The 16,861-nt window shown below is 41.2% G+C and overlaps 3 protein-coding genes across 3 annotated transcripts; all 3 read right to left on the bottom strand.

Moving 5' to 3' along the window:
- Nucleotides 1–1,065: 1,065 nt before the first annotated feature.
- On the bottom strand, nt 1,066–1,837 carry LOC136509295 (pollen allergen Phl p 2-like). Its single transcript, XM_066504107.1, has one exon. It carries the CDS (start codon nt 1,746–1,748, stop codon nt 1,386–1,388), a length of 363 nt encoding a protein of 120 aa, XP_066360204.1. The 5' UTR covers nt 1,749–1,837; the 3' UTR covers nt 1,066–1,385.
- A 2,566-nt stretch (nt 1,838–4,403) lies between these two features.
- LOC136509288 (pollen allergen Phl p 2-like) lies at nt 4,404–5,174 on the bottom strand. The gene has a single exon (XM_066504101.1). It carries the CDS (start codon nt 5,084–5,086, stop codon nt 4,724–4,726), a length of 363 nt encoding a protein of 120 aa, XP_066360198.1. The 5' UTR covers nt 5,087–5,174; the 3' UTR covers nt 4,404–4,723.
- A 2,914-nt stretch (nt 5,175–8,088) lies between these two features.
- Nucleotides 8,089–8,451, bottom strand: LOC136507055 (pollen allergen Phl p 2-like). The gene has a single exon (XM_066501906.1). It carries the CDS (start codon nt 8,449–8,451, stop codon nt 8,089–8,091), a length of 363 nt encoding a protein of 120 aa, XP_066358003.1.
- Between the last annotated feature and the right edge of the window lie 8,410 nt (nt 8,452–16,861).

The raw sequence follows: 16,861 nt of genomic DNA, 5'->3' as shown, positions 1-16,861 counted from the left end.
ATACAATACTTTGTGCTTTGCTTCTTGTTGTTAGCATATGATACAGTTAGACCTAATCAAATGACAGATCAAGGCCAAAAAGATTGTCGGGGTAAAATTTTTGGACCATTCTCACCTGTTGGACACATAGGGCCAGTTCGGGCTATTTCTCGGGTTTCCAAGGTTGGGTCAGGTTACAGGTAAAAAACATGGTTGAAGCCCACACAATGCACTTGTCGGGTCAGGTGGCCCATGAGCAATTCGTCCAATGACCCTAAAATCCTTCAAACCGGAACATCCTTTCAAACTATTTTTAGGAAACTGGCTTTTCAATTTTTGGTCATAACTTCTTGTTTCGAACTTTGTTTCAAATGACCTTGTACAGTATAGAAAGCTTGTGACGTGCTGTGTAAGGTTTTGCAAAAATACTTCACTTGACTAATAAAAATTCACATTTGATCATCATGTGAATACCGGAATGTTGCGCGCACATTGATGCTTCGGTATTTGAGTCAGAGGTCCTTCTTCCAAATGTTGTTTCCATGGCCATACTGTCCATGCAGGATTTTGCAAAAATACTTGGTCCAGCGAATTAAAATGACCATATAATCATGCGCACAATTTGATGTTTTGGTATTTTCCCATATCTTTCTCCTCCAGACTTTAGTTTTAGTGGTCTTTTATTTGTTCGAAAGCATGTGAAAATATTTACAACTTGAACCTAACATCATACATTTTTATTTACTCTAAATCCAAATTCATAAGACAAGTCCTAGTGATTGGGTTCATCATGGCTTTAATATCTTTGTGTGATCTAGGTGCCATCCTTATACGGAATATTCTAGGTGCTCTTTTTTGTGGGTTCAATTTTGTTTGGCTTGTTTAGAATCCTAGTCGCTGCTCAGAACACAACCCTTGACAACGCAACGTAGTGACGGCCAAATGAGAAGACCGGTTCACGAAGTTAAATTATGTATTAATTGGTTTGTGATAATATTTTCGTGTCATGGTTTGGTCCATTGAGCAATTTGTGTTGAAAATGATCACGTGTAAATTCAACTTTCATTGCATTTCTGACATGCAACACAAGGTAAACATGCTTTATTGATTCTCACATACATATATGTATTAGAAGTTTAGAAAACCAAAGTACATAGCCATCTATATGAAGATCCACAAATACTATTTTACCATACATAAACAATATTGTAAAGTGTGCATATATAGCTCCACAGCAACACGCGGGAGGAGAACATAGTATACTTTATTTCGTGGTAGCCTACCACAAAACAAGCATAGAAAATGAATTTTTGGCATGCTCGTTCTGTACCATCGGTCTCTCTAAAAAGTTTATTTTAGAGGTCAATATAATCTCTATGCGTCAGAAGAGCACATGCGTCCATTACTCAGACTTGTTCGCCGGTCTTGTAAACTGCACCGGCCTTAAAGTCAGCAGGGATGACATCATCGACAACACGGTAGCCACCAGCCTTCGCAGCGAACCGGAAGGAGATAGGTCCCTTGATCGGCTCCTTGCTGTCGAAGGTAAAGGTGTTGGCTGGCGACTCCTTGAGGTCGTCCGAAAAGTCTGTGGCGCCCTTCGGCTTGACCGACACCTCGGAGATGGCGACATTGGTGATGAGGGATAGTTTGGTGGAGCTGGAGTCCTTACCGATCGTGAGGGTGAGCTCGGTGCCGCACGACCCGATGGCAAACAGTGCTGCCAACGCCACCGCCGCGAGCAGGAAGGAGGAGGACGAGGAGGCCATTGGTGAGCTAGCAAGTAAGTTGGCACAGAAACTTGTTTATTTCTTGATCGATGGAGAGGGATGGATGGATGTGGGATGTGTGTGGCGATCGATGTTGTAGCTGGACGCTGCGTATTTATGGTTGGCGGAGGCAAGCAAAATAGGCATGGACGTAAGGTGAGCCCCATAGATTGCTGGCTGGCTTGTTTATCGGCGGACACTTGTTCAATTGCCACAAATAGATCTGGGCTAGGCACTCCCGGTTTTCTTGCTGTCAGTCAAAAGAAGTGCAGGACATGCAGACCTCTCAAAAATAAAGCATGGGCATGCAACCCTCAACGTTTTTAAAGTACTGTTTTTAGAGTAAAATACGGTACAAGTCACAATTCCCAGTGACACACTTATACAAATTTAGTACTCCTTGTATCCCAAAATATACAACGCACACCCATTTCAAAATTCAAATCTGTTAACTTAATTTTTGACCAATACTAGTATAATGTATGTCTGCTGCAATCCATATCTACTCTATCTATCTATATCATCATTACTACTACTACAACAACTACTACTACTACTACTACTACTACTACTACTACTACTACTACTACTATTATTATTATTATTAATGCTATAAAAGAGCGAAAGAATAACACACACCCAACAGGGTCCCACCCACCCATTGTCTAGTCTTTTGGATGTGTTTTCAAAATTCAGTATTAGCGTGATAAAAAATTCCACTCCGTCCTAACAAACAGGCCTGGATTGAACCTGTATTCTATTCTAATTTTCTCCAGCTGTGCCAAGCACTGCTTTTTTACTCACCCCGGCAATTTGGTATAATCACTAAGCTCTCATATGTGATTGGAGTGTATCACCCTCAAGTCTAGCAAGTCCCTGTAACTTCTCTACTCCCCAACCCGCTTAAAAATGTCTGGTTGCAAGGGTATAAATAGCCCCAAGCGAGCCAACATGCTGCTCCAGTGGTCATACTTCCTGAGAACACTAGATGATATGGTGAAATAAATGTAAACACTGGATTATACTGTGAATTCAACTAGATGTTGCACCAACGAACAATGGTAACATTTTTGTGAACACCGGAAGGTACAGTGACACAAAAAATGGTAATGATGGATCATCATGCGACCATACAATAATTTGTGCTTTGCTTCTTGTTGTTAGCATATGATACAGTTAGACCTAATCAAATGACAGATCAAGGCCAAAAAGATTGTCGGGGTAAAATTTTTGGACCATTCTCACCCGTTGGACACATAGGGCCAGTTCGGGCTATTTCTCGGGTTTCCAAGGTTGGGTCAGGTTACAGGTAAAAAACATGGTTGAAGCCCACACAATGCACTTGTCGGGTCTGGTGGCCCATGAGCAATTCGTACAATGACCCTAAAATCCTTCAAACCGGAACATCCTTTCAAACTATTTTTAGGAAACTGGCTTTTCAATTTTTGGTCATAACTTCTTGCTTCGAACTTTGTTTCAAATTACCTTGTACAGTATAGAAAGCTTGTGACGTGCTGTGTAAGGTTTTGCAAAAATACTTCACTTGACTAATAAAAATTCACATTTGATCATCATGTGAATACCGGAATGTTGCGCGCACTTTGATGCTTCGGTATTTGAGTCAGAGGTCCTTCTTCCAAATGTTGTTTCCATGGCCATACTGTCCATGCAGGATTTTGCAAAAATACTTGGTCCAGCGAATTAAAATGACCATATAATCATGCGCACAATTTGATGTTTTGGTATTTTCCCATATCTTTCTCCTCCAGACTTTAGTTTTAGTGGTCTTTTACTTGTTCGAGAGCATGTGAAAATATTTACAACTTGAACCTAACATCATACAATTTTTATTTACTCTAAATCCAAATTCATAAGACAAGTCCTAGTGATTGGGTTCATCATGGCTTTAATATCTTTGTGTGATCTAAGAGAAGTCATGAAACGCATCTTAGCATACATGTTAGTCTTAGTGATTGGGTTACCATTTCAATCACCAAAACCATTAAGAGTTGTGGCTTGGTCCACGTATCTATAGTCATTGATAGGGATGGTGACTTAATATGGCTTCCCTATATATAGTAACATTTACATAGATCAGGTGGGCATTGTCCTTATGCTCTGCTTATGATGCTTTTCACAAGCGGTGACTTGGCCGGTCTTCCACTGTAATTAAAAATGGTCTATGTCCATTAATCCTTTTACAGTAGCATGGCATTATCTGATATTAAATTAGTTACAATTGGAGAAGTATATAAATGTTATAAAACAACGAGGAACTTGCAACATGAATAAAACAAAACAGAATTTGTTGGCCTTGACTAGCCCTTAGCCAAGATAAAACTATAGTCAAATTTTACTAAAACAAACATAATTCATGATTCCAACAGATGCCATCCTTATACGGAATATTCTAGGTGCTCTTTTTTGTGGGTTCAATTTTGTTTGGCTTGTTTAGAATCCTAATCGCTGCTCAGAACACACCCCTTGACAACGCAACGTAGTGACGGCCATATGGGAAGACCGGTTCACGAAGTTAAATTATGTATTAATTGGTTTGTGATAATATTTTCGTGTCATGGTTTGGTCCATTGAGCAATTTGTGTTGAAAATGATCACGTGTAAATTCAACTTTCATTGCATTTCTGACATGCAACACAAGGTAAACATGCTTTATTGATTCTCACATACATATATGTATTAGAAGTTTAGAAAACCAAAGTACATAGCCATCTATATGAAGATCCACAAATACTATTTTACCATACATAAACAATATTGTAAAGTGTGCATATATAGCTCCACAGCAACACGCGGGAGGAGAACATAGTATACTTTATTTCGTGGTAGCCTACCACAAAACAAGCATAGAAAATGAATTTTTGGCATGCTCGTTCTGTACCATCGGTCTCTCTAAAAAGTTTATTTTAGAGGTCAATATAATCTCTATGCGTCAGAAGAGCACATGCGTCCATTACTCAGACTTGTTCGCCGGTCTTGTAAACTGCACCGGCCTTAAAGTCAGCAGGGATGACATCATCGACAACACGGTAGCCACCAGCCTTCGCAGCGAACCGGAAGGAGATAGGTCCCTTGATCGGCTCCTTGCTGTCGAAGGTAAAGGTGTTGGCTGGCGACTCCTTGAGGTCGTCCGAAAAGTCTGTGGCGCCCTTCGGCTTGACCGACACCTCGGAGATGGCGACATTGGTGATGAGGGATAGTTTGGTGGAGCTGGAGTCCTTACCGATCGTGAGGGTGAGCTCGGTGCCGCACGACCCGATGGCAAACAGTGCTGCCAACGCCACCGCCGCGAGCAGGAAGGAGGAGGACGAGGAGGCCATTGGTGAGCTAGCAAGTAAGTTGGCACAGAAACTTGTTTATTTCTTGATCGATGGAGAGGGATGGATGGATGTGGGATGTGTGTGGCGATCGATGTTGTAGCTGGACGCTGCGTATTTATGGTTGGCGGAGGCAAGCAAAATAGGCATGGACGTAAGGTGAGCCCCATAGATCGCTGGCTGGCTTGTTTATCGGCGGACACTTGTTCAATTGCCACAAATAGATCTGGGCTAGGCACTCCCGGTTTTCTTGCTGTCAGTCAAAAGAAGTGCAGGACATGCAGACCTCTCAAAAATAAAGCATGGGCATGCAACCCTCAACGTTTTTAAAGTACTGTTTTTAGAGTAAAATACGGTACAAGTCACAATTCCCAGTGACACACTTATACAAATTTAGTACTCCTTGTATCCCAAAATATACAACGCACACCCATTTCAAAATTCAAATCTGTTAACTTAATTTTTGACCAATACTAGTATAATGTATGTCTGCTGCAATCCATATCTACTCTATCTATCTATATCATCATTACTACTACTACAACAACTACTACTACTACTACTACTACTACTACTACTACTACTACTACTACTACTACTACTACTACTACTACTACTACTATTATTATTATTATTAATGCTATAAAAGAGCGAAAGAATAACACACACCCAACAGGGTCCCACCCACCCATTGTCTAGTCTTTTGGATGTGTTTTCAAAATTCAGTATTAGCGTGATAAAAAATTCCACTCCGTCTTAACAAACAGGCCTGGATTGAACCTGTATTCTATTCTAATTTTCTCCAGCTGTGCCAAGCACTGCTTTTTTACTCACCCCGACAATTTGGTATAATCACTAAGCTCTCATATGTGATTGGAGTGTATCACCCTCAAGTCTAGCAAGTCCCTGTAACTTCTCTACTCCCCAACCCGCTTAAAAATGTCTGGTTGCAAGGGTATAAATAGCCCCAAGCGAGCCAACATGCTGCTCCAGTGGTCATACTTCCTGAGAACACTAGATGATATGGTGAAATAAATGTAAACACTGGATTATACTGTGAATTCAACTAGATGTTGCACCAACGAACAATGGTAACATTTTTGTGAACACCGGAAGGTACAGTGACACAAAAAATGGTAATGATGGATCATCATGCGACCATACAATAATTTGTGCTTTGCTTCTTGTTGTTAGCATATGATACAGTTAGACCTAATCAAATGACAGATCAAGGCCAAAAAGATTGTCGGGGTAAAATTTTTGGACCATTCTCACCCGTTGGACACATAGGGCCAGTTCGGGCTATTTCTCGGGTTTCCAAGGTTGGGTCAGGTTACAGGTAAAAAACATGGTTGAAGCCCACACAATGCACTTGTCGGGTCTGGTGGCCCATGAGCAATTCGTACAATGACCCTAAAATCCTTCAAACCGGAACATCCTTTCAAACTATTTTTAGGAAACTGGCTTTTCAATTTTTGGTCATAACTTCTTGCTTCGAACTTTGTTTCAAATTACCTTGTACAGTATAGAAAGCTTGTGACGTGCTGTGTAAGGTTTTGCAAAAATACTTCACTTGACTAATAAAAATTCACATTTGATCATCATGTGAATACCGGAATGTTGCGCGCACTTTGATGCTTCGGTATTTGAGTCAGAGGTCCTTCTTCCAAATGTTGTTTCCATGGCCATACTGTCCATGCAGGATTTTGCAAAAATACTTGGTCCAGCGAATTAAAATGACCATATAATCATGCGCACAATTTGATGTTTTGGTATTTTCCCATATCTTTCTCCTCCAGACTTTAGTTTTAGTGGTCTTTTACTTGTTCGAGAGCATGTGAAAATATTTACAACTTGAACCTAACATCATACAATTTTTATTTACTCTAAATCCAAATTCATAAGACAAGTCCTAGTGATTGGGTTCATCATGGCTTTAATATCTTTGTGTGATCTAAGAGAAGTCATGAAACGCATCTTAGCATACATGTTAGTCTTAGTGATTGGGTTACCATTTCAATCACCAAAACCATTAAGAGTTGTGGCTTGGTCCACGTATCTATAGTCATTGATAGGGATGGTGACTTAATATGGCTTCCCTATATATAGTAACATTTACATAGATCAGGTGGGCATTGTCCTTATGCTCTGCTTATGATGCTTTTCACAAGCGGTGACTTGGCCGGTCTTCCACTGTAATTAAAAATGGTCTATGTCCATTAATCCTTTTACAGTAGCATGGCATTATCTGATATTAAATTAGTTACAATTGGAGAAGTATATAAATGTTATAAAACAACGAGGAACTTGCAACATGAATAAAACAAAACAGAATTTGTTGGCCTTGACTAGCCCTTAGCCAAGATAAAACTATAGTCAAATTTTACTAAAACAAACATAATTCATGATTCCAACAGATGCCATCCTTATACGGAATATTCTAGGTGCTCTTTTTTGTGGGTTCAATTTTGTTTGGCTTGTTTAGAATCCTAATCGCTGCTCAGAACACACCCCTTGACAACGCAACGTAGTGACGGCCATATGGGAAGACCGGTTCACGAAGTTAAATTATGTATTAATTGGTTTGTGATAATATTTTCGTGTCATGGTTTGGTCCATTGAGCAATTTGTGTTGAAAATGATCACGTGTAAATTCAACTTTCATTGCATTTCTGACATGCAACACAAGGTAAACATGCTTTATTGATTCTCACATACATATATGTATTAGAAGTTTAGAAAACCAAAGTACATAGCCATCTATATGAAGATACACAAATACTATTTTACCATACATAAACAATATTGTAAAGTGTGCATATATAGCTCCACAGCAACACGCGGGAGGAGAACATAGTATACTTTATTTCATGGTAGCCTACCACAAAACAAGCATAGAAAATGAATTTTTGGCATGCTCGTTCTGTACCATCGGTCTCTCTAAAAAGTTTATTTTAGAGGTCAATATAATCTCTATGCGTCAGAAGAGCACATGCGTCCATTACTCAGACTTGTTCGCCGGTCTTGTAAACTGCACCGGCCTTAAAGTTAGCAGGGATGACATCATCGACAACACGGTAGCCACCAGCCTTCGCAGCGAAGCGGAAGGAGATAGGTCCCTTGATCGGCTCCTTGCTGTCGAAGGTAAAGGTGTTGGCTGGCGACTCCTTGAGGTCGTCCGAAAAGTCTGTGGCGCCCTTCGGCTTGACCGACACCTCGAAGATGGCGACATTGGTGATGAGGGATAGTTTGGTGGAGCTGGAGTCCTTACCGATCGTGAGGGTGAGCTCGGTGCCGCACGACCCGATGGCAAACAGTGCTGCCAACGCCACCGCCGCGAGTAGGAAGGAGGACGACGAGGAGGCCATTGGTGAGCTAGCAAGTAAGTTGCACATAACCTTGTTTATTTCTTGATCGATGGAGAAGGATGGATGGATGTGTGTGGCGATCGATGTTGTAGCTGGCTTCTGTGTATTTATGGCCGGCAGAGGCAAGCAAACGAGGCATGGACGTACGGTGAGCCCCATAGATCGCTGGCTGGCTTGTTTATCAGCGAACACTTGTTCAATAGCCAGAAATAGCTCTAGGCTTGGTATTCCCGGTTGTCTTGCTATTACTCAAAAGAAGTGCAGGACATGCAGGCCTCTCGGAAAGCATGGACATGCAACCCTCAACATTTTTATAGTACTGTTTTTAGAGTAAAATACGGTACAAGTCACTATTCCCCATGACACACTTATATAATTTAGTACTCCTTGTATCCCAAAATATACAACGCACACCCATTTCAAAATTCAAATATGTTAACTGTTGAATGTAGTTAACATTCATCATATACCATCAATATAACTCGTATAAATGGCTAAAATGGATCAACAATGTAGACTTAGGGGTTTAAACTAACAAATTCCATGAGTTTTAGTGAATCTGTATTTCCGCAGGATTTAATCATAAAACCGCTAAGGAGGACTTATTCGTCAAAGGAAATTACAGAATACCGCCGCGTAATCAATGTGGGAAGACTTTAGAAGACTCTAGGAGGTTCTCCACCGAAGCGGAGCCCATGCCCCTGACATGTGGGGCTGACTGGCCCCACCTGCAGGCCGGCTGACCTGTGGGCCCCCCACATTAGCCTCCCATTGCTATGTCGGTTCTTCACCGCCTTAAGGATTGCATCTCCGCCATTTATTCAAGTCCGTTTGATCTGAGGGCTCAGGATTGACGCTCTAGCCTATATATACCAGCATGCACCCCCTCTAGGGCAAATGCCTCATTTGATCCTCAGAGCTGAAAAGCTAGAAACCCTAATTCATATGTCCACCAGGATCAGAGCTAGCAATCAAGAGAAGATTAGTTCTCAATAGGATCTAGTCTTGTATTAGAGTGAGAGGGAAGAGTTTGGAGGAGTCCTGGCCTGTCGGTGCTCTCTCTACCGCTTGTACCCTAGCGGAATCAAGTTCTTCTTGAGCTTGCTTCTAAGATTTCTCTTGTAATCGACTTCTAATTCAAGTAAGCATCTTGTTTATATTATTCTTCAGGTTTGTGACTCTCTTTGAGTACTTTATTCCTTGTAGCTCCTGGGTTAAAGTAGTATTCGTAGTGTAAGTGTGGTGCTGTAACACCCTAAAACTTGCATTCTTTTAAAAATAGTAAATTTGATTTATTTATGCAATTATGTGTGCATTCAAATATAGGAAAATAATATTTTTTGTGAAAATAAAATCAATCATAAGGATATATACATGTTGATGCACTCATGCTGGAGCATTGTATTTAATATGTTGAGTGGTTTTCATTTAAATTCAAAAAGATCCAAAAATCATTTGGAAATGGAATTGGAAAATTTATTTGGAAAAAAAAGGAAATACTTTTCCCTCCCCTTCCCTTCTTCAATTTTGGCCCGCTGGCCCACTTCTCCCGCCGGCCCGCGCACCTCCCTCCTTTCCTCTCCTCCTGTTTCCCTCTGCTGGGCCGGCCCAATCCGGCTGGCAATCGCGCCGCCCGCGCTGGCAACCGCCCGCTGCCGCCTCTTTCTCTCGCTGCCTAGCTGGGCCCACCTGTCAGCTCTTCCCCCCACCTCCTGAGTCACGCGCGGTCGAGGCGGAACCGCCGCTACGCAACCGCCGCCCGCTCCTGGCGTCGTGGGCGCGTTGCGCCGCTCCTCAGCCTCTTTAAAAGGAAGCCGAGACCCCGCCGTCGCTCCCTTTCCTCTCCTAGCGTCTGTTCCTGCCCCACTCAAGCCATAGAAACTGCCGCCGCGCTCACCGGATCCGCCAAGCTCGAGCTCTGCCCCGGTGATCCTGTTTCACCGTCTCGTCGTCGTCGTTTGGTCTTCGCCGAGCTCCGCCGAGTCATAAGGAACCTGCCAAGGCTTTTATCTCATCGTTTCTCACCCTCTACTGCTCACACGCCATCGCTGTTGCTCTGCAGAACCTCGCCGTCTGCCCCTCCACATGGTCTGTTGTCCCCAAGCCACCTTCGCCTCCATTTTTCCCCGCGGTGAGACCCCCTTGCTCCCCTCTTTCTCCCCATGCCGTTTATTTTGCGTTTCATGGCCTCTAGCACCCAATCCGCGAGCGTCGTCAACCTTCCCGCCGCCGGCCATGGCGACCTCCGCCTCAGCCGCGTCCTCCGGCCGCTCTCTCGGCCTAGGCAAGTTCGTTCGCACACCCTCTCTTCCCCGGTGCCCTCAGTTCTTCGAACCGTGGCCCGTAGACCCCAACCTGCGCGCGCCGATGACCTCCTTGCCACCAGCCATGGTGCCCCGCCGCCAGAAGCATTGTTCCTGGCCGACGCCCTCTCTCTCTCCCTCTCATTTCTAATCTGAGCCGATCGTTCTTGATCCAACGGCATAGGTCATCCCGTACCCCTTCGCGTGGCGTTTTGCTAAGGAGTCCCTGAGCTTTTCTAAATCCTAACCCGCAGTCCAAAACACATTTCCTGAGTACGCTTTCTCCTTTTGAAAACGTAAAATATACTGTTTTAGTCCAAAATACGTTTTCAGTATTTACAGAAATGCCATTGCACTGTTTTGCTTATAAAATCGTCGTTATAGCTCCGATTTGACCCGTTCAAATTTCGTTAGGTTCGCAATTAAGTTCTCTACATGTTAATACCACTGTTAACCCTGTTTGCAACATTTAAATTTTGAGGTTAGATTTAGTTAAATAAATTGATATAGGAAATCCTGTTTAATTCATAACTTTCGCGTTTTAGCTCCATTTTTCGTGAACTTCGCGTTGACGTGATCGTAGCGAGACGTAGATTCTTTTCATAAACATTTTATCTTGTTTTCTATACTGTTGGTGTACTGTTCTAACCATAGGATTGTTTGCTTTGCATGAATGTTCCTGGAATGTTGTATGTTGTCGTATTGGTCGTGTTCAGACGGTGAGGAGAACGTTGGTGATCAAGAGTTCTTTGACGACCAGCAGGACCAGCAGGAGTTTGCTAACCAAGGCAAGTATAGCATGGGATCTACCTTGATGCCTATTCACCATTTATTAATAACTCATTTGCATGTGTCTAATTTTGATACCCGTAAGGATATCCTAGTGATTGATTATCCTGTTCCTTGTCTCCTATGGGTTATATGCATATGGGTAGTTTGCTAGCGCTCAATGTAACTATACATGATCTACATAAGGAAATAATGGTTCTATGGAACAAAAAGGTAAAATTTGCGTTTAAACAACTGAATTATAGGGCGAACGAGCAAATGACTTTTGATCATGATGCTCTCGGCCCTCCATAAGGACTTATCTGTCGACAAAAGCTGGGACTGATAGTGCAACCGTGAGGGTCACATGGCTCTGACTTTAGCTCAGTAATAGGACCTTTTCTAGCTTGTTAGAGGTTACCTTTATGGCGCAAAAGGGGATTGCCACGTTGGGTATAGGACTGCCTCTGTTCCTATGTGTATAGCCGTGATGGATATGTGCCATAGGAAAGGGGGGTTCCTACATCCGCCTGCCAAGGAAACCTAGCGGTCATAACTTGTTAGAGAAACCTATGAAATGGCTTCATAGTGTACCCTGCCCGCTCACCTTGGCAGTGATATGGGAGTGATTAACCTGGGCATATGGGAATCACGACTCGCGGTGAATGTGCACAACCTCTGCAGAGAGTTACAAACTATTATAACAGCCGTGCTCACGGTCACGAGCGGCCTGGAAAACTCACAGAATAAATGGTTACTTATTGTTGTTCATTTATGATGTTCTACGATGATAATATGATTCAAATGATTCTGATATCTGATCATGTGGGTTTAAATGGGAGCTTAAGCATAACTTGATAATAACTGATGATAAAATCTTGACTTACTAAAAGTGCTAACTGCAGTAAACCAGTGTCATCTTTTTTGAGCTTTCATAACCCCATGTTATTTTGTTAAGTACGGGAAGTACTTACGCTTGTTTACTTTCTATATTTGGATAAAAATCCCGGATGGGTAACAGATGTCAACGAGTATGAGGAGTTTCCTGAGGACTATTAGGCTTGTGGTCAACCAGTTGACCATCCCTGTGTTGGAGCTTCCACGAGAGAGCTATCTTTTTTTATTTTCTGCTGTGTTGTGTAAGACTATGTTATGTTATTAATCATGATGTAAGAAACACCGTGATGATACTTTATGTAATTTATCGACTTATGTGTGTAACTGATCCCTAGGCACACATGAGCTTTATGCATTCAATTTTATCCTTAAAATTGGGTGTGACAAATTGGTATCAGAGCCGTGTTGACTATAGGACGCAAGCGTAGTAGAAACTGGTCGTTTTAAGGTTTAGATGTTGCTACAAAAACCCTTGCTCTATGAACCTTGATATTTTCTTCTCTACTATATCTCTACCCTTGCTATTCATCTCTACCTTGATGCTTATTTTAAAATCTTTGTTCTCATCTCCACTCCTTGATTTGACATGCCTTTAGAACTGTTCCTCACCACCTTCTTGCGTAATCTGAAGATAAGTCTTAAGATTGTTACCCCTAGTATAATAAGGGCGATAGTATCGCAAGTTGAGTCAATGATTGAGTTGTGCATCTTTATTGATTGTTGAATTGTCATCATGCTTATGATTATTTTGAATCTTTGTAATGATTGCAATGATCTTGTTGGGTGATCCCACAATTTCATTTAGTTGTAGGCCTAAGGCATAAGGATTAATGAAATAAATAGTCAGGTTTTGGTTTCCTTCTATTTTCCCTATCCTGTCTTTTTGGAGCAGTCTACACTTTTCAGTTTATATCTCTATTCTTGGACAACCAAAAATTATGAGAAAATTCTGGACAATAGTACACTTCAATATATTTCTGTGAGCGCAAGAATCAGCTTGATAGCTATTTTGGTTATGGAGATACGAAAATCACAAGGCAATGCATCTGTGCTGTTTGGAATCTGGAGAAGTTTCTGTTGTGTACTATTTTCAACCAAGTTAACTGCAGAATTTGGAAAAGTGTTCTATAAGGAAGTTGTGGAGAATTTTATAAGCTTTCCAACGGTAGAAGCTACAACTTCATTAGATTAACAGAATGGGAGTTACAGTTGTTTTACTGCACTGCTATTTTTCTGCTCATGAAGAATTCTAGATTTCTTGTTCTTGCCTATATATAAAAGTATCAATGGGATGACATAACGTCTTGATATTAGTTAGCTCATCTAGAAGGAGATGCAAGCTATACTTTGGTCTCCCCTAGTTTAATTTTCTTAAGGGGGGTAGCCAAGATGAAGAATTTGTAAGATGAAGAATCATACGTTCTGGTTTGCACAGCAGAAACGTGGTGGTACCCAAAGAAGTTGCTGGTTCATTAAGTCAACTAAGGAAGCGTGAGTTAAACTACCTAGCATGTTATCTGGAGTTATCCATTGTGAAGCATGGAAGTAATATCTTCTTGGAAGTAAAAGTGACATATAGGAGGATCATAAGAGTCTACAGGACATCTTCACTAAGGTGCTCACGGTCACGAGCGGCCCGGAAAACTCATAGAATAAATGGTTACTTATTGTTGTTCATTTATGATGTTCTACGATGATAATATGATTCAAAAGATTCTAATATCTAATCATGTGGGTTTAAATGGGAGCTTAAGCATAACTTGATAATAACTGATGATAAAATCTTGACTTACTAAAAGTGCTAACTGCAGTAAACCAGTGTCATCCTTTTTGAGCTTTCATAACCCCATGTTATCTTGTTAAGTACGGGAAGTACTTATGCTTGTTTACTTTCTATATTTGGATAAAAATCCCGGATGGGTAACAGATGTCAACAAGTATGAGGAGTTTCCTAAGGACTATTAGGCTTGTGGTCAACCAGTTGACCGTCCCTGTGTTGGAGCTTCCATGAGAGAGCTATCTTTTTTATTTTCTGCTGTGTTGTGTAAGACTATGTTATGTTATTAATCATGATGTAAGAAACACCGTGATGATACTTTATGTAATTTGTCGACTTATATGTGTGACTGATCCCTGGGCACACATGAGCTTTATGCATTTAATTTTATCCTTAAAATTGGGTGTGACAGGTGCTTAGACTCGGTTACTCGTGGATGTACCCTATTATCTGGATCGGTGGTAGCTCGCGAGGGTGACTCTTATAGCCTTGTTGAATCCTCTGTAGTCCACCTCCCGTTAGTAGGCCTAGTAGGACATTGTTGCTATAGGAAACATATTATGCCTGTGTTTTCTCTAGTAATATCCCCAGAATTGAACAATAGAAGACAAAACTTACCAAAGTTAGAACTAGAATACCTTAGCAGTCTCCTCTATGCTCCTATTATCTAGCCTTAATTATGAAGTTGGGATACGTTAGATTTGGTTATTCTCACACACGTTTCCTCGAGTTCGATATAAAACTGGGTTCTCCCGGTGAAGTGCTACATCGGTATAATATTCATGCGCTTGTGGATTATTCTGTGTGTATTAATTTATACCAACAAGCATTTCTGGCGCCATTGCCAGGGAAACGATTGCTGAGTTAACTTTGAACCTAGCATATCCTTGTATCATTATTCTTTTATCTTTTATCTTCTCTTTTCCTTTTTACCATGGATCTAGAATCCACCCCTATCTATCAATATGGTACACCCACTAAGGCAAGCCTACAGCCAAAAGAGTCTTCAAAGCATATCCTAACACCTAGCTATGAGCTGCGTCCGAGTTTGATCAACATGGTTCAAGATTAACCCTTTTTGGGTGAAGACGATGAAAACCCCTATTCCCACCTAAATGAGTTTTTACAGACCTGTGCATGCTTGCGCATTACAGGCATGTCAGACGAAACCTTACGATAGAAGCTTTTTCCTTTCTCTTTGATGGGAAAAGCTAAATGTTGGTACAATCTCACCATAGGGAGTAGACAAGGAGATTGGGAAGCCCTGTGTTCTAGCTTTTGCTTGCAATTCTTTCCCATCTCTAGGGTAGTCAGACTTCATTTAGAGGTTGTATCTTTTAAACAAAAGAAAAAAGAATCTCTAGGCATGGCATGGGAACGCTTTAATACTCTCATTAATATTGGCCCTAACCTTGCCATTCAAGACCCTATTGTTCTTCAACACTTATGTATGGGTCTTGATAGGAAAACCTCAAAGCTTCTTAATACGGCCTCAGGAGGTTCGTTCTTGCATGTCTTCGCCAATTCGAGGAGAAGCATTCTTACAAAAATCTTAGAGAACATCCCTAAGGAAGTAGAAGAGAAACCATTAGAGGAAGAATCCCCTATAGCTAAACCTGAATCTTTACTAGACCCATCACCAACTTCAGCTATCCCAAATCCTAAACCACCAAAAAAGGAGGAAACTCCAATTTCGGATTTCATGATTGAATTCAAGGATGAACTTTTTGATGAATATGAAAATACCTCAAATTACCATACCATGAGGAGACCCTAGAAGTCTAGGAAATCATTGCATGAAGAAACTTTAGATCCTTCTAAGGAAGCTTTCCTTAAAAAGACTACGAAAGAGCTAGTGTCTATTATAAGCAATGAATGGTTAGAAGAATCAGAGCTTTCCTCTGATGTGATTCATTTAGATTCACCTTCTATATCTATTCATTGCCAAATTAATAAAGCTCCTTTTGATGCGCTTTACAATCCTATTGTGGGTGTTAATATCATGTCTGCATTTTTTGCTCATGATTTATTGAAACACATGCCATTAACCCCAACAACAAAGTTGTTGAAAAGTCTTTCAGGACACATTCTCCCAAGTTTGGGAATTTTGTATGTCCTTCCTATCTAGGTAAAAGTAACCAAGGTTCATTTGAGCTTCTATATCTTTGATATTATGGAGTTCAACCTGTTGATAGGACAACCAATTGAATGATGTATCCAAGAAGGACAAATGGTGAAGTTGAATATAAGACTCGGGAAAAACTTCAAGCTTTCTATACCCATTACTCATTCTCTAAATGCTGAGAGTGAGCCAATTCCTGAGGAAGACCCAATGGAAGAGGTTAAGGTTGCATCTCTTGATTATTTGATTAAAAAACCCAATCTTGAAGATGATGCTCAGTTCTTCATCGAGGAAGAAGAGGAAAATCCTAGTCTAAACCTCTAGATGAATTACTAGAACCACCTAAGCCCACCATTGAACTTAAACCCATACCTTTTGATCTGAGATATGCTTTTCTCAATAATGATCAGGACTCTCCTGTGATCATAAGTGATAAACTCTCTCAAGAAGAATCCCTATGCTTGCTAACTGTCTTAGAAAAGCATCGTTCTGCTATTGGCTGCTCGCTCCAAGACCTTAAGGGAATTAGCCCTGCTCTTTGCA

Source organism: Miscanthus floridulus, chromosome 15 (assembly GCF_019320115.1).
Source record: "Miscanthus floridulus cultivar M001 chromosome 15, ASM1932011v1, whole genome shotgun sequence".
Lineage (NCBI taxonomy): Eukaryota > Viridiplantae > Streptophyta > Magnoliopsida > Poales > Poaceae > Miscanthus > Miscanthus floridulus.
The sequence above is the reverse complement of the archived record's forward strand: the minus strand, read 5'-3'. Positions and strand labels throughout refer to the sequence as shown.